Here is a 24,552-nt window from a genome sequence, read left to right as displayed (position 1 = left end):
GAATGCAGCGTGTTGTATTAAAGGGTGAACTGTCGGGTTGGAGGGAGGTTACTAGTGGAGTGCCTCAAGGTTCGGTTTTGGGACCCATTTTATTTAATCTATTTATAACTGACCTCGGAACCGATTGCAGGAGTGGGCTGATAAAATTTGCAGATGATACGAAGGTGGGAGGCGTTGTAAATTCGGAGAAAGACAGGGATATCCTGCAGGGAGACTTGAATGAGCTTGTGAATTGGAGTATCAGAAATAAGATGAAATTTAATAGTGAAAAGTGTAAGGTGATGCATTTGGGGATGACTAATAACAATTTCAGTTACAAGATGGGGACGCATTGGTTAGAAGTAACGGAAGAGGAGAAGGACCTAGGGGTTCTTGTAGACCGCAGGATGACTATGAGTCGACAATGTGACGTGGCGGTGAAAAAAGCCAATGCTGTCTTGGGATGCATTAGGCGAGGTATATCTAGTAGGGATAAGGAGGTCCTGCTTCCGTTGTACAAGGCGCTGGTGAGACCTCATTTGGAGTACTGTGTGCAGTTCTGGTCTCCCATGTTTAAAAAAGATGAACTCAAACTGGAACGGGTGCAGAGAAGGGCCACTAGGATGATCAGAGGAATGGAAAAGCTGTCGTACGAAAGGAGACTAGAGGAGCTTGGGTTGTTTAGTCTGACAAAGCGAAGGCTGAGAGGGGATATGATTGCTATCTTTAAATATATTAGAGGGATTAATACAAGGGAGGGAGAAGAATTATTCCAGCTTAGTACGAACGTGGATACCAGAACGAATGGATACAAACTGGCCGTGGGGAAGTTCAGACTTGAAATTAGACGAAGGTTTCTGACCGTCAGAGGGGTGAAATATTGGAACGGCCTACCGAGGGAAACGGTGGGGGCGACGGACCTGTCTGGTTTTAAGATAAAGTTAGATAAGTTTATGGAGGGAATGGTTTAATGGTAAAACATAGTAGTCAAGGAAAGCCAAGCAAGGGTGGGTAAATAGTATAATGGCTAACGGGGTCGGGCTGGAGACTCTTGCCTATATGCTCGGGGTCTTACTGATCGCCACATTTGGGGTCGGGAAGGAATTTTCCTCCAGGGCAGATTGGCTGAGCCTCTGGAGGTTTTTCGCCTTCCTCCGCAGCATGAGGCAGGGATCTCTAGCAGGAGGGTCTCTGCCGATTGCAGTCACTAAAAACAGGATTGGAGACTTCAACAGCAGAGTCCAGGGAAGGGGTAGGGACGGTTTTATGGCCTGCAGCATGCAGGGGGTCAGACCAGATGATCATAATGGTCCCTTCTGACCTTAAAGTCTATGAGTCTATGAGCTTTTACCAATGTGTTTCATGTTCTGATGTCTCCGTTCTGTCCTTTGCAGACAAGTGTAGCAGATAGCCTGGTCCCTGAAGAATTTCACATAGTGAAGAACAAAGGAGTCTTAGGCTTGGAGTATTATGATGAGTGAGTGCTTGTATGGTTTACAGAGAATTCTCCTCAAGGTTTAATGGCCTGGCTTGCACTATAGAGTGGGGCAAGGTAACAAGGCCAAGAACACTGGCCAAATATATGCAACCTAATCAAGGGGTGAATAGTATATAAAGTCTGGTTTAGCAGTTGTGTTAAGAGCATATCTAGAAAAACAGCTGCAGAAGAGATGTCAGGCAACACCTGTCCCTGCAGAGCTGTCTGAGCAATGCTCTTACATCCATTGCTGTGTGATGGCTAAAGAGGGCCAAACCTCTCTTTTTTTTCATTCCTCTGACTACCTCTCAAGAACTGGGCTGTCAAATGTATTTCTGGTTGGGTCTGAATGTGGCAGTAGAAATCTGATGAGACCACGGAATTACAGACATATAGGGTTGGAAGGGTCCTCAAGAGGTCATCTTGTCCAGTCATTTGAGGGCAATGCTGAGAGACTCCTTAAAGTCTTTGTTGGCTTTTGTATGAGTTTAATTGGAGTGTGTCTGTCTTTTTACACTCTATCTACCTTTTAGAACTGCATTCTGCAATAAAGCTAGACAGGTTCTCTCATCCCACATAGTGGATCTTCAGTGCCGCAGTTGAAATCCTGAAGCTACCCCCTCAGGTTTTCCACCTTTTAGTCTTCCTAGCTGTGAGGCTTGAATTGAGTTCACCAAACTTTGACCAAAGAAGTCTAAAGAGAGCTCTTTTAAACCCTCAACACCATGCCTTAAATTTGTTGGAGTCTCAAATTCTCTTCCTTCTTTCTCCATCAGGGAATAAAAGACAGAGATTAGGAATTAAATCCCAGACTTCTGAGTGGCAGGATATATAATGTTGTTAATATAAGTAATATTAATAATAATATTAGTATTGTGTTATACTTTTTTATGTATTTGTATTATGGTAGCACCCCAGACATGCACCAGAAGTCCATTGTGCTATGTGCTGTACAAACACAGAACAAAAGGGCAGTCCCTTCCTCAAAGAGCTTACATTCTATACAGCACCTTTGAGGCAGTCCTGAATTCTACAGCTAAGCCAGAATATTGTCTGAGGCAGGTTTCAAAATTTATGTTTGTTTTACAGTAAATACACAACTCTACTTGAAGATAGTGAAAATAGATTGCGGCTATTCCCATCCATGTGAGTACTGCCCTGCACCACGTTGCTATTAGAAAAAGTGACAGTATGGATTTAATTTCTGTGTAATACCTTGTAACATTTTATATAAACTAATGGCACTTCCTTTCTACCCTGGAATTTTAGGAAACCATCTGGGAGATTAGAGGTCATCCAGCTGATGAAGGTGATGGACACCATGCTGGAGAAGGCTGGAGTAGATGATGAGCAAATTGGGATAACAGGACCTTCACAGGTAATGTCTTGTCAAAATCCTGAGAAATAACATCTCCTCTACACTAGAGTTTATCCCCTGCAATATTTAAGTGGTCTCCCAGTTGTCTGATTCTAATGCTATACGCTACTGTGGGTCTTCCTTCTCATCCTGGTACTACTAATGGAGACTGTTCCTTCTTGAGGGTATCCTCTTGGGATTTGGTCTGATTTATGAAGACTGACAGGTTGGCTCCAGGGCATTAGGTGTTGGACTTTCCTGGTGCAAATGTTGCCAACAGGGGACCTGTTTTGAATGGCTAGTGTGAAAGAATTAAAGCAGCAGATTCCTGATCTCCTGATTGTGACTACAAAAGGAGACCGAACACTACCGATGCAAATTGACTGGAGATGTTAAATGCTGGGCTTTCAGAAGCCTGTCCAGGCTTGAAACAGGATGTCAGAGAATCTCCCTATCTTAGGGCTATGTTCAGGCATTCCATGTACAGAAATGGGGCAGATTTGGACATACAGGGTGAGATATTAAAAAGCACTCAGTATCTGCCTAACTGTTCCCATTGGAGTTAGCAGAAGGCTCCCATTGACTTTGATGGGAGCAGAGTTAGGCCAGTACTGAGCACTTTTGAAAACCGTACCGTTGAACTCATGCACAATGACTCCTTCTCCAGTACACTCTACATTACCATTTTCTTCTGAAAAAAATCTATCACAAGGGTTTTGTTTTTTAAAATCAAACTTTGTCCAGGATTCCTTTATCCCAAAGTCATCGCTGTCAAAGAGTAAATTCCTTGACAAAGCCTGCAAAGATCCTGGTTTTGTTTTTTGCCAGTTGCACAATGTATTGGAGGTTCTGAAGACAGAGCAGAACATTTACAACATAGTGTTCCATGAGCTGATTCGACAGGTCAGTGTGGATTGTGCAGAGAGAGGAGAACTGCTTTCTAAGCTTAGGTGAGAATTCACAGAGTTCCCTTTCAGATTACGGCTGTGTTCTGACTAGCCTGGTATTTCATAAAACCATGTTGCCTCCAGGAATGTTAAGAATAATTAACTGTCACTCTCCTCCGCACCACTGCCCTGTTCTCTATAAGTGATGTCTAGTGGGAGAAGTTGTGAGTAGGACAGTTGAGAGCTCCTTTGTGATCAAGGTTTTTACACCATTCTCTCAGGGTATGTCTACACTACGAAATTAGGTCGAATTTATAGAAGCCGGTTTTATAGAAATCGGTTTTATACAGTCGATTTTGTGTGTCCCCACATAAAATGCTCTAGGTGCATTAAGTCGGCGGACCGCGTTCACAGTACCGAGGCTAGCGTCGACTTCTGGAGCGTTGCACTGTGAGTAGCTATCCCACAGTTCCTGCAGTCTCCGCCGCCCATTGGAATTCTGGGTTGAGATCCCAATGCCTGATGATGCAAAAACAGTGTCGCAGGGGGTTCTGGGTACATGTCGTCAGGCCCCTCCCCCTCCGTCAGAGCAACGGCAGACAATTGATTTGCGCCTTTTTACCTGGGTTACCTGTGCAGACAACATACCACGGCAAGCATGGAGCCCGCTCAACTCAGCTCAGCTCACCGTCACCATATGTCATCTGGGTGCCGGCAGACGTGGTACTGCATTGCTACACAGTAGCAGCTCCTTGCCTTTTGGCAGTAGATGGTGTGACAAAGTTCCTCCTCTATCTTGGTGGGTCCTGCTCTTATTGGCGGATTTTCTTGCCTCAGAGATTCACCATGTGGGTTGGGGAACAGCCCAGAGACCTTCCCCTCTGGAAGAACCCACAGTCCAGGTCAATTGGGAGGGTTGGGGGGAACCCGGGCCCGCCCTCTACTCCGGGTTCCAGCCCAGGTCCCTTTGGACTGCAGCTGTCTATAGTGCCTCCTGTAACAGCTGCATGACAGCTACAACTCCCTGGGCTACTTCCCCATGGCCTCCTCCAAACACCTTCCTTATTCTCACCACAGGACCTTCCTCCTGGTGTCTAATAACGCTTGTGCTCCTCAGTCCTCCAGCAGCATACCCTCTCAGCTCCTTGCGCCTCTTGCTCCCAGCTCCTCACACTCGCACCACAAACTGAAGTGAGCTCCTTTTAAAACCCAGGTTCCTTGATTAGCCCGCCTTACTTGATTCTAGCAGCTTCTTCGTAATTGGCTCCATGTGTCCTAATTAGCCTGCCTGCCTTAACTGGTTCTAGCAGGTTCCTGATTACTCTAGTGCAGCCCCTGCTCTGGTCACTCAGGGAACATAAAACTACTCATCCAGTGACCAGTATATTTGCCCTCTACCAGACTCCTGTACCCCACTGGTCTGGGTCTGTCACATATCCCTCCCCCCTGCTCAACGCCAAGGGGTTGGGCAGCTTGGGATGCCAGACAGTGCACACGTGACAAGCCATCGGCGTTGCCATGACGGCTCCCTGCTCTGTGTTGCACATGGAACTGGAAAGGTTGAAGGGATAAGAACCATCTGGTCACCCTTGTGTTCTTCTCCTTGTTCCGCTGCATCCATTGAAGAGGGGCACGGTTGGTCACGAGGACAAATCTGCACCTGAGCAGGTAGTAGCACAATTTTTCCATGGCCCGTTTTACAGCGAGGCATTCTCTCTCCACCACTGCATATTTTTGTTCCCTTGGAAGGAGTTTCTGACTGAGGTATAGAATTGGGTGTTCCTCCTCCCTGACCATCTGTGATAGAATGGCCCCCAACCCTACTTCCGATGCATCCGTCTGCAGGATAAATTCCTTGGTGAAATCAGGGGCTATCAGTACGGGGTTACTGCAGAGGGCAGTCCGTAGGTCTGTGAATGCTTCCTCTGCTGCGTCAGACCATCTCACCAGATCAGGTCCACGGGCTTTTACTAGGTCTGTCAGGGGGCTTGCCCTTGTGGCAAAGTGGGGGATAAATCGTCGGTAATACCCCACCACACCTAGGAACGCCCGGACTTGTTTCTTGTGACTTGGTCGGGGCCAATTTTGGATGGCCTCTAACTTGTTCACTTGGGGTTTTACCAAATCTTTTCCCACAATGTAGCCAAGATATTTGGCCTCTGTAAACCCTACAGCATACTTGGCAGGGTTTGCTGTAAGGCCAGCTCGCCTGAAGGTATCGAGGACTGCCTCCACCTTCTCCAGGTGGGTTTCCCAGTCGGGGGTATGAATGACCACATCGTCCAAGTAGGCAGCAGCATAACTGTTATGCGGGCGTAATAGCTTGTCCATGAGGCGCTGGAAGGTAGCTGGGGCCCCATGTAGTCCAAAAGGGAGGACAGTATATTGAAAAAGATCCTCTGGTGTAGAGAACGCAGTCTTTTCCTTTGAGTCTTCTGCAAGGGGAATCTGCCAGTACCCCTTTGTCAAGTCTAGGGTAGTCAAGTACCGGGCATTACCAAGACGGTCCACTAGCTCAGCTGTGCGAGGTATGGGGTACGCGTCGAACTGGGATACTTTGTTTAGTTGCCGGAAGTCGTTGCAAAATCTTGTGGTGCCATCAGGTTTGGGCACCAGCACGATTGGGCTGGACCACTGACTGTGGGATTCTTCGATGATTCCCAACTACAGCATTTTTTTTACTTCTGCTTTTATTTCCTCCCTTTTTGCCACTGGCACCTGATAGGGCCTCATTGTTACTCTGACCCCAGGGTTCGTGACGATGTGGTGATATGTCTCGGTTGTTCGACCCGGTTTTGTCGAGAACACATCTTGGTTCCAGAAGATCATCTCAGACACCTCATTCTTTTGGTCTGGTGTTAAATCGGGAGACACTATCACCTGTTTGGAAGGCTTGTTTTCCTGGGTTAGGTCTTTTTGGACCGTTGTGCATGCCTCTTGTGCATGCCAGGGTTTCAGAGGGTTAACGTGATAAATCTGTTCTTGTTTTCTGCGTCCTGGCTGCCGCACCTTGTAAGTTACTTCCCCCACGGGTTCAACCACCTCATAGGGCCCCTGCCATTGGGCCAGAAGCTTGCTTTCTGCCGTGGGTACCAACACCATAACCCGATCCCCTGGTTGGAACTGTCGCACTTTTGCCTGGCGATTGTAATGGGTTCGCTGGGCCTCCTGTGCCTTCTCCAAATGTTCCTGTACAATAGGGGTAACCCAGGCTATCCGGTCTCGCATCTGCATTACATGCTCTATTATATTTCTCCCCTCATTGGGTTCCTCTTCCCAGATCTCTTTGGCGATATCTAGTATGCCACAGGGGTGACACCTGTATAATAACTTGTTGCCATTAGAGATAATTCGTTGGCGGGCTCAGTTATTCTAATGCGGTCCAGGGTAGCTCTTATGTCTGGAGCTGCACATATCCCCATAAGCCGGTAGAGTTCTGTAGTGGTCAGTGCCTCTCTCCCAGTTAATAGGATGGCATCGGTACACCATCGGGAGAAGAATTCCCTGTTCAATATACCTAGGTGATCAGCCATTGCCTTTAGGTCGGCTGCTGACGCCGGGATAGTTGTTATTTGTTCGTTACCCCCACCCTGAGCATCTGCTCTCGGGGTAGTTATAGTGCGCCACTCTAAAGCTGCCACCGGGGCTACAGGACCCTTCTGTGGGTTATCCCAAATGTCTCCCTCCCAGACTTCTTGGTGGTCCCAAATTTCTGCTTCCCAATCTGCTAGAATTTGACAGTCGTCAGGGTTCCATTCTCCTGATTTGACAGCCGCTACTTGGCGGGTAGCAAAACCTAATTTTTGTTTCAAGTGTTTAATAATAGAATCACAGTGATTATGGTTTTCCGGGGCTTTGCCCTGTTCTAATGTTAATTTCTTAACCATGCCTTGCAGGATCTGGTTTTCTTTGATTAAAGCCTGATTTTCTTTTTCTATGTCTTTATAGGCTGTCACCTGGTCCGTCAGGAATCTCTCATTACTTTTACTTTCCTGTAAGGTGTGTTTTATCATTTCCATTTGATTGTGGGAATTTATTGCCATTACTTTCCAATTTTCTACCCCTTTTTCCAATTGGGATAGTTTTTCTTTTAGAGATATTTTCTCTTCTTTACAGGCTGTTAGATGGAAGTAGCTGTCATTACAAGCCTCCCACAGCAGCCAAATCCCTGCAGCGTCTCTTTTTGCTGCATTTGGGGGTTTACATATGAGGATATATTGGGCCAATCTGCCCTCTAGATCCGAAATAGAGCAAGCATCTGCAAGGGCTTGTTCAGTCCAAGGACTGTGCCCATATCTCTGAAGGATTTGTTTAAAGGGTGTTATTTGTTTTACAAAAGGTGAGGTTGGAGCTCCTTCAAACTCCATTCCTCTCTCTGAGACTGTTCTCCCTTGTCTTTTCTTAAACATTTTTAACACGTGTATAGTTTCCTTTGTCACCCCTGAATCCTTGCAGCGAGTGACACAGCCTAAATTATCTTATCCTGCTACCCCTGATCTCGTTCAGCGAGCAGCTTTACCTTGCCCTATAGGCTCTTGTTACCCCTGATTTCTCAGTGAACACTTTGGATAAGATTAATTGTAGCTTAAAGTTTCTATGAGCTCTTTTAGGAAGCCTCTACCCTCCGGAGGTCAGTAGGCTTTGGTTAACCAAAAATAGAACCGCTCTCTATAGAGCCGGCTGTGTGCACACCAATGTTTACTATAACTGAGGCATTTTACCAATATTCCCCCTTTCGCAATTCTCCACCAAAATGTTATATCAATAGAATAAAAACCAGCAGGATCTTATTAAGAGGGATAAGGCAAAGATGCCACATCTATTGTAAATATACTGATAAAGCAAAAGATAAAAGTAAACAACGTTGTTTGACTACTTATTTCTTATACACACACACACACACACACACACACATATATATATATATATATATATAGAGAGAGAGAGAGAGAGAGAGAGAGAGAGGTTCATTCACACAATCATTCATTCAAGTTCTGTATAGGTGTTATAGCTCCCGGCCTAGCAGTTGCTCATGCCAAGTTACTGGCCAGGTATCTTGGTCATGAGGCTGGAGCCGAGTCTGTGTCAGGTGCACCTGATGCTCCTGGAGGTTAGCAGCAGAACCAGAGACTCAAAGTCATCAGTCTTTAGAGTCCATTCTTATAGGAATTAGTTCCTATGTTAGTCTATGGGAGCTGTTTCATCCTGCTGTTGCTGACTCAATCAGCAGATGGCACATTCCTGTCCAAAGTGGCACATTCCTGGTGGCTCCACACTGTCCAAAGTTTGTGTTTCTCATCCTTCCAGGTGATGGGGTGGATCCCAGTTTACCCTCCGGGGGTTTCTGGTCATCCACTTGACACATTCTTCTGCCAATGGATACTCCTTTTCTAGGCTGGCACCTCCCTAACCATTTATGTACATCAAGCATTCATCAACATACATTCCATATCTTAACCATATTTTAATTTACTGTCTCCACCACTTTCAGGGTGTGTGCTAATTCATTTGAAACTCCCGGCCCTTTAATCACAGAGGGTGGGGGTCTGTCCTAGCAGCAGAATGAAGTGAAAGTCACTTAACATCTTATAGTGTTCGTTTACATTGTATCAATTACTTCAAGAACAAAGTCAGTTAACTTGTTTGTAAGTTTTACATAGTAGTAAAGTATCTTTCACAGGATAGATATAATCAATGGTTTCTACAGACAGTAGCTTACAAGTTTTAACAGAAGACCCAAAAGATTTTTGTACTTGGTGAAACAATTTTAAAGTGTGGGGGACAAATTATGAGGGGGTCACTGTCACTTGGGGGAATCACTGTTAGTACCTTCTTTTATATCCCTACACTCTTTGGCAATATCTAGTATGCCACGGGGGTGACGCCTGTATAATAACTCGAAGGGGGAAAACCCAGTTGAGGCCTGAGGTACCTCCCGGATAGCGAACATAAGGTAGGGTAGTAGGGTGTCCCAATCCTTCCCATCCCGACTTACCACCTTCCTTATCATAGCCTTGAGGGTTCGGTTAAACCTTTCTACCAACCCATCAGTCTGCGGATGGTAGACCGAAGTTCTCAGGATATGTATATGGAGCAGCGTACAGAGGTCCTTCATTAGCTTCGACATAAATGGGGTTCCTTGGTCAGTTAATATCTCCTTTGGTAGCCCCATTCGGGCAAAGATCCCCACCAGCTCTTTGGCTATAGTTTTAGAGGCCGTGTTCCGCAGGGAGACGGCTTCTGGGTAGCGAGTAACATAGTTCAAAACAACAAGTATATATTGGTGGCCCCGAGCCGTCTTCTCCAGGGGTCCCACTAGGTCCATGGCTATTCGCTCGAAGGGGACCTCTATGATGGGATGGGGTACTAAAGGGCAGCTAAGGCCTTGAACCAAGGCCTTAGCTGCCCTTCTTTCCCTTTTTGTCTTTCTACCGTGTCTGGGAGTGGAGAACAAATCTGGGGATATTTCAGAGAAGATTGGGGGTTGACAGTTTGCTGTGGATGCCTCACCAATTTTAGGGTCCCCATCTTTCTCCAATCCCCCTACTGGGAGTAAGTTTCCAAACCCTGGGAAGTCCCTCCCTATGAGCACCGGGTATGGGAGTTTAGGGACTACACCTGTTGCTACCTCAGTCGTGTTCCCTTGGATCTCGATTTTTACTGGGATGGTGGGGTAGTAACTAACTGTCCCATGGACACATGTTATCCCCCTACGTTTAGCCTGCAGCAGTTCACTACGCTTCACGAGCTTCCCTGAGATAAGCGTGATAGCACTCCCCGAATCAACCAGTGCCGTGGTCCCTACCCCATTTAGTTTCACTGGTTTGGTATACATATGTGGGGTTAGTGAGACCCCCACAAGGTGGATTAGGGAGCATGGATCTGTGCAGTTTCCCAGGTTACACTGCATAGGCTCCTCAGCATTGGGACACTATGCAGCTATGTGTCTCCACTGTTTGCAACCACTTTCGTGCGAGATGGATGAGGTCGTACAATTGGGACTGCGGGGTTTTGTCTTCCCGGTACCTCCAACTGTGATACTGCTGGGCCCGCACTGCTGTCGTTACCCCAGATCTGGCCAGGATCTCTGCTTTCAGCTGGGGGTAGTCTGCCGCAGCCTCATCAGGCAGATCATGGTAGGCCTTCTGGGCCTCCCCACACAGGAATGGGGCAAGGATGCCAGACCACTGATCTCGAGGCCAGACCTCCCATAGGGCTGTCCTCTCACAGGTCAGAAGGTATGCCTCTACATCATCCTCCCGTGTCATTTTCTGCAGCCAATGGCTGTCCCGTATGAGCCGCGTCCCATCTTGGGCACGATTCAGCTCTGTAAGGGATTTTACCTGGTTTACCAGTTCCCGTAACATAGCTCGGTCTTGAGCAGCCTGGTCCATCAGCAGGCGATTAGTCTCTTGCTGCAGCCGTACTGCCTCCTGTTGGGCGGCTGCCTGGACACGGGTAGCCTCCTGCTGGGCCACCGTAGCTCGCATCAGTGCCCGCACTATGTCATCCATTGTGGGTTGTTGGTTTTTTTGCTTTTTGTTTTTTTTAAATCACCCTCCTTCTTCCGCCGCGCTGTGCACCCCAAGATCCCACTCTTGACACCAGTGTGACAAAGTTCCTCCTCTATCTTGGTGGGTCCTGCGCTTATTGGCGGATTTTCTTGCCTCAGAGATTCACCATGTGGGTTGGGGAACAGCCCAGAGACCTTCCCCTCTGGAAGAACCCACAGTCCAGGTCAATTGGGAGGGTTGGGGGGAACCCGGGCCCGCCCTCTATTCCGGGTTCCAGCCCAGGTCCCTTTGGACTGCAGCTGTCTATAGTGCCTCCTGTAACAGCTGCATGACAGCTACAACTCCCTGGGCTACTTCCCCATGGCCTCCTCCAAACACCTTCCTTATTCTCACCACAGGACCTTCCTCCTGGTGTCTAATAACGCTTGTGCTCCTCAGTCCTCTAGCAGCATACCCTCTCACTCTCAGCTCCTTGCGCCTCTTGCTCCCAGCTCCTCACACTCGCACCACAAACTGAAGTGAGCTCCTTTTAAAGCCCAGATGCCTTGATTAGCCTGCCTTACTTGATTCTAGCAGCTTCTTCTTAATTGGCTCCAGGTGTCCTAATTAGCCTGCCTGCCTTAACTGGTACTAGCAGGTTCCTGATTACTCTAGTGCAGCCCCTGCTCTGGTCACTCAGGGAACATAAAACTACTCATCCAGTGACCAGTATATTTGCCCTCTACCAGACTCCTGTACCCCACTGGTCTGGGTCTGTCACAATGGTGTATTACGACTGGTATCCATCGTCGTCGTATTCCTCAGTGAGTTCAGTCAGAGGCACCTGGGCAGACATGTTTTGTCTCCTGGAGACTCAGTCCTGCCGGCAGTCCTATTGAACCATCTTGACGATGATGGCTAGCAGTCGTAGTACAGCATCTTCTGCCAAGCACCCAGAAGATGCTGATGGCTATCAGTCATGCTGCACCGTCTGCTGCCAGCTTAAGATGTAAAAAATAGATGGACCTGATTTGTTCTGTATTCATTTGCTTCCCCCTCCCTCCGTGAAATCAACGGCCTGCTAAACCCAGGGTTTTGAGTTCAATGTTTGGGGGGGGGCATTCTGTGTGACAGTTGTTTGTGTTTCTCCGTGATGCACAGCCACCTTTGTTGATTTTAATTCCCTGTAAGCCATGTCGTCACTTGCCCCTCCCTCTGTCAGACAATAGTTTCGCACCTTTTTTCAGCCCAGACGCCATAGCACTGGGATCATGGAGCCCGCTCAGATCACCGTGGCAATTATGAGCATTATGAACACCATGCGCATTGTCCTGGAGTATATGCAGAGCCAGAACATGCCAAAGCAAAACCAGGCAAGGAGGCGATTGCAGCGCGGCGACGAGAGTGATGAGGAAATTGACATGGACATAGACTTCTCACAAAGTACAGGCCCCAGCAATGTGCAAATCATGGTGTTACTGGGGCAGGTTCATGGCGTGGAACGCCGATTCTGGGCCCGGGAAACAAGCACAGACTGGTGGGACCGCATTGTGTTGCAGGTGTGGGACGATTCCCAGTGGCTGCGAAATTTTCGCATGCGTAAGGGCACTTTCATGGAACTTTGTGACTTGCTTTCCCCTGCCCTGAAGCACCAGAATACCAGGATGAGAGCAGCCCTCACAGTTGAGACGTGAGTGGTGATAGCCCTGTGGAAGCTTGCAACGCCAGACAGCTACCGGTCAGTCAGGAATCAATTTGGAGTGGGCAAATCTACTGTGGGGGCTGCTGTGATCCAAGTAGCCAACGCAATCAAAGACCTGCTGATATCAACGGTAGTGACTCTGGGAAACGTGCAGGTCATAGTGGATGGCTTTGCTGCAATGGCATTCCCAAACTGTGGTGGGGCGATAGACGGAACCCATATCCCTATCTTGTCACCGGAGCACCAAGCCACCGAGTACATAAACCGCAAGGGGTACTTTTCAATGGTGCTGCAAGCCCTGGTGGATCACAAGGGACGTTTCACTAACATCAACGTGGGATGGTCGGGAAAGGTACATCATGTTCGCGTCTTCAGGAACTCTGGTCTGTTTCAAAAGCTGGAGGAAGGGACTTTCTTCCGGGACCAGAAAATAACCGTTGGGGATGTTGAAATGCCTATCGTTATCCTTGGGGACCCAGCCTACCCTCATGAAGCCATACACTGGCAGCCTGGACAGTAGTCAGGACCTGTTCAACTATAGGCTGAGCAAGTGCCAAATGGTGATGGAATGTGCATTTGGACGTTTAAAAGCGCGCTGGCGCAGTTTATTGACTTGGATAGACCTCAGCGAAGCCAATATTCCAATTGTTATTGCTGCTTGCTGTGCGCTCCACAATATCTGTGAGAGTAAGGGGGAGACATTTATGGCGGGGTGGGAGGTTGAGGCAAATCGCCTGGCTGCTGATTACACGCAGCCAGACACCAGGGCGGTTAGAAGAGTACAGCAGGGCGCGGTGCGCATCAGAGAAGCTTTGAAAACGAGTTTTGTGACTGGCCAGGCTACGGTGTGAAACTTCTGTTTGTTTCTCCTTGATGAACCCTCCGTCCCCCCCATCCCTTCCGGGTTCACTCTACTTCCCTGTAAACTAACCACCCTCTCCTCCCCCCTTCGAGCACCGCTTGCAGAGGCAATAAAGTCATTGTTACTTCACATTCATGCATTCTTTATTAATTCATCACACAACTAGGGGGATAACTGCCAAGGTAGCCCAGGAGGGGTGCGGGAGGAGGGAAGGAAAAGGACACACTGCAGTTTAAAACTTTAAAACTTTAATGCTTATTGAAGGCCAGCCTTCTGATGCTTGGGCAATCATCTGGGGTGGAGTGACTGGGTGGCCGGAGGCCCCCCCACCGCGTTCTTGGGCGTCTGGGTGAGGAGGCTATGGAACTTGGGGAGGAGGGCTGTTGGTTACACGGGCTGTAGCAATGGTCTCTGCTCCTGCTGCCTTTCCTGCAGCTCAACCATACGCTGGAGCATATCAGTTTGATGCTCCAGCAGCCAGAGCATCGACTCTTGCCTTCTGTCAGCAAGGTGACACCACCTATCCTCTTCAGCCCGCCACTTGCTCTCTTCAGCCCACGATTCAGCCCGCCACCTCTCCTCTCGTTCATATTGTGCTTTTTTGCACTCTGACATTGACTGCTTCCATGCATTCTGCTGTGCTCTGTCAGCGTGGGAGGACATCTGGAGCTCCGAGAACATATCATCCCGAGTCCGCCGTTTTCTCCTTCTAATCTTCACTAGCCTCTATGAAGGAGAAACATTTGCAGCTGGTGGAGGAGAAGGGAGAGGTGGTTAAAAAAGACACATTTTAGAGAACAATGGGTACACTCTTTCACGTTAAATTTTGCTGTTCACATTACACAGCAATGTGCTTTCGTTACAAGGTCACATTTTTCCTCTTATATTGAGGACCCGCCGGTTTGATGTGAGAGATCACTCACGCAGTGCCAGGCAACAGATTTCGGCTTGCAGGCAGCCATGGTAAGCCACAGTCTTTTGGCTTTTTTAACCTTCTTAACTTGTGGGAATGGTTTCAAACAGTAGCGCCCTCATTTCCCATTCCAAGCACCCGTTGGGTTGGCCATTTAAAATGGGTTTGCAATGTAAAAGGAGGGGCTGGGTTTCCGGGTTAACATGCAGCACAAACCCAACTACCCCCCCACACACACCCAATTCTCTGGGATGATCACTTCACCCCTCCTCTCCACCGCGTGGCTAACAGCAGGGAACATTTCTGTTCAGCCGAGCAGGAAAGGGCACCTCTGAATGTCCCCTTAATAAAATCACCCCATTTCAACCAAGTGACTGTGAATGATATCACTCTCCTGAGGATAACAAAGAGAGATAAGGAATGGATGTTGTCTGCATGCCAGCAAACACCGGGACCATACGCTGCCATGCTTTGTTATGCAATGATTCCAGACTACGTGCTACTGGCCTGGTGTGGTAAAGTGTCCTACCGTGGCGGACGGGATAAGGCAGCCCTCCCCAGAAACCTTTTGCAAAGGCTTTGGGAGTACATGAAGGAGAGCTTTCTGGAGATGTCCCTGGAGGATTTCCGCTCCATCTCCATACACGTTAACAGACTTTTCCAGTAGCTGTACTGGCCGCGATTGCCAGGGCAAATTAATCATTAAACATTAAACACGCTTGCTTTTAAACCATGTGTAATATTTACAAAGGTACACTCACCAGAGGTCCCTTGTGTGCCTTCAGGGTCTGGGAGCACGCCTTGGGTGAGTTCGGGGGTTACTGGTTCCAGGTTCAGGGTGATAAACATATCCTGGCTGTTGGGGAAACCGGTTTCTCCGCTTCCTTGCTATGAGCTATCTTCATTGTCTTCATCATCATCTTCCTCATACCCCGAACCCGCTTCCCTGTTGCGTGATTCTCCATTGATGGAGTCAAAGCACACGGTTGGGGTAGTGGTGGCTGCACCCCCTAGCATGGCATGCAGCTCCGCGTAGAAGCGGCTTGTTTGCGGCTCTGGCCCTGGACCTTCCGTTTGCCTCTCTGGCTTTGTGGTAGGCTTGCCTTAGCTCCTTAATTTTCACGCGGCACAGCTGTGCGTCCCTGTTATGGCCTCTGTCCTTCATGGCCTTTGAGACTTTTTCTAATATTTTGCCATTTCGTTTACTGCTACGGAGTTCAGCTAGCACTGATTCGTCTCCCCATATGGCGAGCAGATCCCGTACCTCCCGTTCTGTCCATGCTGGAGCTCTTTTGCGATCCTGGGACTCCATCATGGTTACCTGTGCTGATGAGCTCTGCGTGGTCACCTGTGCTCTCCATGCTGGGCAAACAGGAAATGAAATTCAAAAGTTCGTGGGGCTTTTCCTGTCTACCTGGTCAGTGCATCTGAATTGAGAGTGCTGTCCAGAGCGGTCACAATGAAGCACTGTGGGATAGCTCCCGGAGGCCAATAACATTGAATTCCGTCCACACTACCCCAAATCCGACCCACAAAGGCTGATTTTAGCGCTAATCCCCTCGTCAGAGGTGGAGTAAAGAAACCGGTTTAAAGGGCCCTTTAAGTTGAAAAAAAGGGCTTCGTCGTGTGGACGTGTCCAGGCTTAATTCGATTTAACGCTGCTAAATTCGACCAAAACTCGTAGTGTAGACCAGGCCTCAGAGCTCCTGTATTTGGCACAACTGAATAATCCTAGAATTTTAAAATCCTGGCTTCAAATGCTACAAAGTTTATATTATAGAAATTTCCATACTCAGTGGAAAGAAGACCCTCTTATTAGATACTGGATTAGCAGATGTGATTCTCAGAAAGGTAAGACAATTTTCCCAGTTTACTGTCTCTTTCTATTACAGGCAGAGGTATGTGAATCTGCTGGATCGAATCCCCCAACAGATGAGAAACCTTTACAAAGAAATGATGGCGCAACGAGTAATGGACAGGCACATTACAGAAGAGTTATACAACTTCAAGGAATCTATTGGACAGCTGACCAGGTCTGAATCATGATTGATCTTCAGAAATCTACCTTCTGTGCAGTAGATTTGTTGGGCGTGCTTCTTGTCCATGGTTTCTGCTCCCATGTTGTATGCTGTGGGTCAGAGCAATATTGACCATCTCACAACTGTCTTCCTCTTACGCAAAGCTTTCCCCCCACATTCTTAGTACTAGTCCTGTAGAACTGTAGCATAGGATGGCAGCAAAGTCTCTTCCCTTTCTTCAAATCAGGGTGGATAACAATCAATGATTATCTAAAAAAATTAAAAACTCACATTTGTTTTAAATTTAAATTGAACTTTCTTTAAATTGAATTGAAAAATAAACCTATTTAAAAATAAATTTGAAATAATGATAGCCTATGTTAAGACCTAAGTGAATTATGATTTATTTAAATCATTTAAATTAAATAAAAAAATATTAAGTAGTGAATATTTGCTGCCAAGTTTTAAAGAAAGTCAAACCATTGAGCTGATGATAGTCACTTGCTAGGCATCTAGAACCAACGTATGAAGTGTTAAATTAGCTTTTGACAGCAGTAGCCTTTTCTGCTTGTTCAGAGAGAATATTTTCTTCATTTTAGTTTATTCGGGTAGTTCAGTTCAATGACTAGTTCATTCAAAGTTAAAAAACCACTTGGGAGTTGAAAAAGCAGGAAAGCTTGTTTTTCTCTTCCAAGCTATGAATAAAAACTACGCGTGAGAGGATGAGATTTACTAGTTCTAAAATGTTGAAGGACCTGGTGACCATAAACAGTAAGTTCAATTCATTAAATACAAATAATACCTTCTTTGTTTAATAAATTGGTTAATTTTAAATGCAAAACTTATTTTGATAAACTTTTTGATTTTTTTGGGGCATATTTCAACATATTTTAAATAGTTTTAATTAATAAATAAAATGCTGTTTTGGTGCATTTTTAATTGAATTTGAATTTCCATCGAAACAGAGCTTGACACAAATCACAAGTAAATAATTAATCATCATCTAGTAAGTATGAAATGCATCATTCACCATTTTCTAACTTAAAAAATGGAAAGCTAAGAATCAGAATAAATGTACGGTAAGCTATATTATTGCTTAAATGAATGTGTATAGGTATGGTGTATCTTCCTTGAAGCACTAAACTTAGTGTAAGGACTATATTTGGTTGCAAATCAATATGTTTTCTGTTACCGATCAATGAGAATCAACCTTTCTTTAGGAAAATAACTAAAAAGTACTATGATTTAAATCAAGGTTTTCTGCTTGCTAATTTCAATCATGATTAAAATCAGTGATTTAAATAGCTTTGTTTTAAATCCATCCATCTTGTTTGAAATGTTATGCAAAGCTGTCTGTAGAGGGAGAGCTTTAAGCAAAATGTGTGCACAAGAAGACCATAGAGTTTTGTGTGCACTGGAAGGACATAGATGAGATGATTGGCTGTTTGCGGAAGGGAAGCACACAAGACAGCTAAGGGCACTCTAGATTGAGATTGGCAGGTTGACTCTGAATTGTTCTGATTGCAGCAGGCTGTGAAATGACTGTTCTATGCTATTCCAGTGAGCTATGCGAGGTCCGAGAACATGACTTCAGGGTGACGAGAGAAGCAGAACGGGCCCATGAGGAGCTGGCTGATGCAGTGCGGGACGCTGAGCTGAATGCAAAGTGAGTTCCTTCAGCCCAGGGAAGGTTGGAGCGCAGGCAACGTTTCTGAAGCAATATGATGTCTTTGAGTTGAAGGCAAAGCACATACTACTTCTATTGTCTCACAGGTGATGTGGCACAGTGTTTACTCTCTGTGGGAAGGGCTGTGACACACTGATTTCTCTCTCTTTAGGGCATTGTAGAGGGGGTGTGGAATATTGATTTCTCTCTCTGTGTGGGAAACTGGTTATTTCTGTGCAGTATATCCAACCCAGTATACTGCACAGAAATTTCTCTAAATAGTGCCAAATTTCTCAAAGGGATAAGTTGTTTTAATGTTTCAAGTTTTAACCATTAAAAGTCCTTTGTATTTGTTCCCTGTCTCTTGACAGTCTGCAAAAAACATTACAGACCTCAATCTCTGAGGGGCCAACTGGTGCAGAGTGTGTCAGACTCCTGCATTGAGTTCTGAAACACCTGACCTAGGGAAGGTTGCGTTATGAATAGAACAGTCAGCCTAAGCCCAGCACAGACTTGTCTCCAGACTTGTTGGGAACTCACAATGGGAATATCAGTAAAAGGGCTTATTTGGGATTCAGGGAAAGGAGCTGTGGATTGGCAGGCCTGTGGAGTGTGGTAATAGAGGAAAGAGATCTGGCTGAAGCAGGTATCTGAGAAATGTTTGGGAGCTTGAGAAAGATAAAAAACTAGGTTAGGAGGAGGGGAATGTGGATTCCAGTAGTGTACCTCTGTCATCTTCTATGCAGTGTAGTTGTAGCTGTATCAGTCCCAGGATATTAGAGAAACAAGATGGATAAGGTAATATCTTTTATTGGACCAACTTTTGTTGGTGAGATAGACCAGCTTTGGAGCCACACAGAGCTCTTCTTCAGGTCTGGGAAAGGTACTCCGATTAAAATGTAATAAATTAAGTAAACTTATGCTAAACAATCTGTTCCACCTTGCATTTAGCTTGTCTCTCTCACCAAGAGAAATTGATCCAATAAAAGGTATTACTTCACCCACACCTTGTCTTTCTGTCTTCTTCTCTCAGTCTTGTGGAAGAATATCGTGAGTTGTATGAGTTACAAAGAGCGAGGCTTGAGACCCAGCTGCTCCAGTTAACCCAAGAGAAAGAAATCTGGAGCTCAGCTACATATGACCTGGCAATGAAGGTAGGTACAGACAGCATCATGGAGGACACTGCCTTACTGCAGGATACAAACCATTGTAACCAAAACTCCTGCTCTAGGATTTCCAAAGCAGGTTTTGTTTAACTGAAATCTTGTACTCCCAGACCTGCCAAGACTGCTTGTCCCAGGGGACTACTGCTTTTTGGCCCTTTTAACTGTGGAAACTGACAGATATATATTACTTTTTCTGGTGCTGATCTTCAGGCTCAGTGCTAGAGGATTTCATATGAAATCAGAGAGTGGCTTGTGTATTTTCAGAAATAGTGTCACTAAAATGCTTCCTTGACTTTTCTCAAAGTTTAGATTATCCAACCCAGATTCCCTAGACTCTTTCTGTAATTTCAAGACTATATTTTACTTTCTTTTTCTACTGTGTCCACATTTGTGATCTCTTATTTTATCCCATTCAAGTTTAACATTTGCTGTGAGAACTTGCCTGGTAGTTTTTCAGGTTCTTCCTTAGGATGAGGCAGCAATAGTTCTGCAGAAACAGAGTGGGAACACTTTTTTTTTTGGCTCTCCGAGTTTCCCATGGACAACATTACTAGTCCTTCAAAGTATATCTGTTCAGAGTTATTGGAAATGGCTTGATATTTTTACATTTCCTTTTCATATTTTTCCTTTTAAGAGATTATTAGTGGCCAGATTCTTCCACTCTTGCTCATCCTGAGTAGTGCCTTACTTCATCTCTTGAGGACTATTTTTACCAAGAAAAATACAATATTGGAAATGTGGTACAGACATTTTTATTGGTATATTTGGCACCTATCATAAATGCCACATGTGGTTTCTGTTACAGTTTAACTTTAAAAGGCACATTATCCTGATGGTTTGTGCCTGAATTTGAGTAAGTTAATGCAAATTTACAATCTGTTGTTATTTGACCAAGGTTATTGCCTTCCAGAGTGCTCCACGAAGTTTCAAACCATGGGCTCTAGTGTTCTACTGCCGCTTTTACATACAGGAGCCATCTGCTTGGATGTAATTGAGCATGGGCTCACCATTGTTACTTATAAAATACTCGGATACCTTGCATATCATGTGGAATAAAAGCCAAAAGTTGCTGAGCAGTCCTTTAAATCTCCATCCCTACTAGCTGGGATATGTTGGGCTTTGGCCATCCTCCATCACACAGTGAGGCATTCTAAGGAGGTTCCTGCTGGCGTTTAAGCTCAAGCGAGGTAGTGTGGTAAGGAAGTTCTCTCCTCCTCAAGGAGTGTACTTGGATTGTTAGGTTGTGGATCAAACCGATGACAGTAGGTGGCTTTACCACACACTTTGGTTCTGCTGTTGTCGCATGCTGTTCATTTATTCGCTATGGTGGCCATTGGCACTTAGGTAGCCATTTTTTATGGCGTTCTGTTCTACAAACTGTACTCTGTGAGGCCTGTAACAGCAACATCTATTCAGATCTTTCACTCCAGATAGCAAGGCTGTAGTGTGTCTGGTGATGAGGGGAAACAGTTGTCCAGGGCCTGGGTTTGTAGTGAAAGGTGGGCCTCTCAGTGGGTCTGCACAGCAGGACGTGTGTGATGCGCAGCAGTGCTGGTAAGAGACTGGTCTGTATTTCCTGGCCCTTTCCCATGCCATGAGTCAGGGTTAAAATGGTTGATGCCCCTCTTGTATGTTGTTGGTCAGTACTCACCAACCACTTTGGACAGGGACAGTCTGCTAGTGTTTGGGTACAGCACCTAGCAATAATATGTGCAGCAGGAGGAGTTCACGCTAGTGCCACATGCTCCAGTGGGGGTCAGCCAGGAGCAGGTGTTGGGGAGACACAACGAGCGCTCACTGTGACAGTAGAAGGGCAGCCCTGGGCCATCCTGAGCCACCTGATAAGCCAGACAGGGCAAAAAGAGGCAACAATGGAGCAGGGGGCTAAAACAGTGAGGAGCAGAGACAAGGTAGTGAAAGAATTGGAGAGAGCCAAGGGAAAGGGACTGAGAACAACAGCAAAAGTAGATGAGGGGTGTTTGAAAGAAAAATGAGATGGGGCAGATATATGAGGGAAGCAGCAAATGGGAGGAGTAACCCCAAGCGGAAGAGATAGCTGCCTCTCTGGGGGCATGGGGTCACTGTAGGGGACAAGTCACACGAAGGCAGAAGACTACTTGTCCTGGCCCTGTAAATCCTGTCACAGCTCTGCCCATAGTCTCTTATAGCTTAGGAAGTGCTAGTGTGAAGTCAGCTTTTCAAGGTACGTTTCTTACACAGTGGAGCTTGGGTCAGTTATCTCCCGGGTTGTTCTCTAACCCCCTCACCACTCCCAAAAAAGCCGGTATAAATAACTGTGTTCCTTGCAGGTGATCGAAAGAAACCAGCTCACGTTGTCTCGCAAGCTCTATGTCAGTGAAAAGGCATGGACCAAAGTCATCAGACACTTCATAGTGCTTCTGGCATCACAGGTAGAGTCCTTTTTGTGATGTATGACTGTGGTGTGGAGAAGGCTATGTTTGGAGAGCTTGTGTCTGTGCAGGGTCCATCTGTCTCAGTGCAGAATTTCATGCTTCCCAGTTACTATTTGAACTTTAAAGTTTTGGCTCAGGTTTGAATGAACAGTATGGTTTGAATAGGTTCTCTATCTCCCCTCTCTCTTTCTCTCTGTTCCTCTCCCTGCTGTTCCTTTTTCTCCCCTCCCGTCGCTCTGTCCTCAACTCTCTTCATTTCTCTGTTTTCCCTTCTCTTCATGGCTTTTCCTTCTTCGCTCCCTCTGTTCATCCCCAGAAGACCAAGCCAAATCAATGCTAGTGTAATTGTATCCTCAACAGTGCTGGCCTTGCACATTTGCCTTCTGATGTTTCAGCACAAATACAAAACTCAGGTGCTGAGCTGAGTCATGTTTGCCTCAGTCCTAATGCCACTGGTGAAATGTCCAGCTCCCAAGGTCATTGCGTATGCTGTGGAACTGCAGAACATTTTCCAGCTAGCAGTCTGTGAAGTGGGTACTTCTTCAGACAGCTGAGTGGTCACTGTTCTGATCCCAGTGAAATGGAAGGTCCCTTGCCTTATGGCTCTCCCATTCTTTCTTGTGATGCACACAGGACACAGCAGACCTTTCCGATTTGCAGGAGATGACTGAGCAGTTCAGGGAGCTGTTGGACCGCATTGGAATTGAAGTGGAACATGCTGAAAACTCCAGCAGGGAGAAGCTGCGAGTGGTTCAGAATGGCCTCACCAAGTGGATGCAATACTTCCAGGACAATGTTTTGTGAGTGTCCAGGAGTGATTGTTTAATTTGGGCAGTGGTACACTAGCTACCTCCACCACCTTTATGTGACAGAAAATTGCAGTGCACCAAACCTGGCAGCCCGTACTCAGGCAAGACCACCATTAACTGGAGGATTTAGCTCACTGGGTGCAAACTGCATACACCTTACATTATTCTGTTAGGTTTGACATCTGTTTATTTTGAAAACCTTGCCCACAGTTGAAATCTGTCAGCTCCAATATGGTGATGTAGACTTCTGTTCATGCCTTGTGCAATAATTCTATCTTACTCCCCGCTGAACAACAGAAAACAAAAGATTTCATAGTAAATTATGAGATCTATTTGTCTGTTACCATGAGGATTTTGAAGCGAATGGGGAGAAATGATCACCTAAGATGAAACATTACTAAAATACAGGCATTCAAGATAACATCCAACGCCTCAGAGGCCGTGTAGCTTGTAAGGTTTTTAGACCATCTATTTGTGCTGTGTTTTTTCAATGCCGAGCACAATGAGATCCTGGTTCATGACTGGGGCTCCTGGGACTTCCACAATGCATGTAATGAAGAATAATAATGACAAGGATAAAGGTTGATTGTCTCCAAACAAAGGGAAAAAATAAATAGTAGATCCTATCTAATGGAAGGACTATACTATATCCTAAGTACTAACACACACTAAGGGCTTGTCTACACTGGCAAGTTTTATCACCAAAAACTGGCTTTTGGCGACAAAACAGTGATAGCGTACTGTGTGTACGCAGTGTGACTTTTTCCAGAAAAAAAACGCCTAGTTTTGGCAAAAAAAACTTCCACCCCTGCGAGAGACTTTTGTCTTTTCTCCTCCCTTTATTGTTGACAGACATGCAGTGTAGACACCACAGGTTTTTTTTCGATTTTATTGGCCTCCAGAAAGTATCCCACAATTCCCATGCTGCCGGTTTGAACTCCGCTGCCCTGCAGCCAACTCACCCCTCCCCCTTGCAAGCCCCGGGAATTTTAGATTTAATTTCCTGCTTTCTGGCTTCCCAGAGGAGCTTCCCAGGTGAGCATGACTGGCTATCGCACCAAACGCACTCCCACTTGGACCACTGATGAGTTGTTGGATCTGATCATTATATGGGGAGAGAAGTCTGTTCAGTCGCAGCTGCAAGTGACCTGTAGGAATCAGGACACATATGGGCAGATTTCTCGAGGCTTGTGCGAAAAGGGCTATGATCGGGACACGCAGCAGTGCAGAGCGAAGATAAAGAAGCTGAGGCAGGCATACCATAAGGTGCAGGAGGCGAACCATCACTGCCGCTTCTGTAAGGAGCTGAATGCTATCCTCGGTGGTGACCCCACCTCCATTGCCGATAGCCCCATTAGGGTGACCAGATGTCCCGATTTTATAGGGACAATCCCGATTTTTGGGTCTTTTTCTTATATAGGCTCCTATTACCCCCCCCCCCCACCCCTGTCCCAATTTTTCACATTTGCTGTCTGGTCACCCTAAGCCCCGTGGATACTTCGCAGGCAGCAGAAAGAGGGGGTAACTCACAGGCTGAAATTCTGGATGAAGAAGTCAAGCTGGAAGAGGATGTGGTGCTCCCAACGGGGTCGCCCGGTGGGGCAGGCAGCCAGGAACTTTTCTCCACTCCAGAAGTGCTCAACGGGGAGCAGGAAGCAGATGAGACACCGGGTAAGTTGCTGTGGCTTATGTAGGGAATCAAAAAGTGGGAGGCGGGTAGTGTTTTCTGTAAGCTGGACATTGCCCTGTGTAGCTATTCTGCATGGCCAAGCAGGGTGTCAATGGACATCGAGACCTGTAGGGAATCCT

The 24,552-nt window shown here is 46.4% G+C and overlaps 1 protein-coding gene across 1 annotated transcript in view; it reads left to right on the top strand.

The window, feature by feature from the left end:
* AXDND1 (axonemal dynein light chain domain containing 1) overlaps window positions 1–24,552 on the top strand; it is an 81,297-nt gene that overhangs the window by 17,473 nt on the left and 39,272 nt on the right. Inside the window, exons 5-13 of the mRNA XM_065555655.1 lie at window positions 1,374–1,456; window positions 2,546–2,602; window positions 2,726–2,834; window positions 3,642–3,763; window positions 16,563–16,703; window positions 18,250–18,354; window positions 19,388–19,508; window positions 21,830–21,931; window positions 22,568–22,734. Coding sequence (XP_065411727.1) covers window positions 1,374–1,456; window positions 2,546–2,602; window positions 2,726–2,834; window positions 3,642–3,763; window positions 16,563–16,703; window positions 18,250–18,354; window positions 19,388–19,508; window positions 21,830–21,931; window positions 22,568–22,734 — 1,007 coding nt within the window. The remainder of the gene's footprint in view (window positions 1–1,373; window positions 1,457–2,545; window positions 2,603–2,725; window positions 2,835–3,641; window positions 3,764–16,562; window positions 16,704–18,249; window positions 18,355–19,387; window positions 19,509–21,829; window positions 21,932–22,567; window positions 22,735–24,552) is intronic.

The sequence above is a fragment of the Chrysemys picta genome, chromosome 8 (genome assembly GCF_011386835.1).
Source record: "Chrysemys picta bellii isolate R12L10 chromosome 8, ASM1138683v2, whole genome shotgun sequence".
Lineage (NCBI taxonomy): Eukaryota > Metazoa > Chordata > Testudines > Emydidae > Chrysemys > Chrysemys picta.
This window is presented reverse-complemented; position numbering and strand designations above follow the sequence as displayed.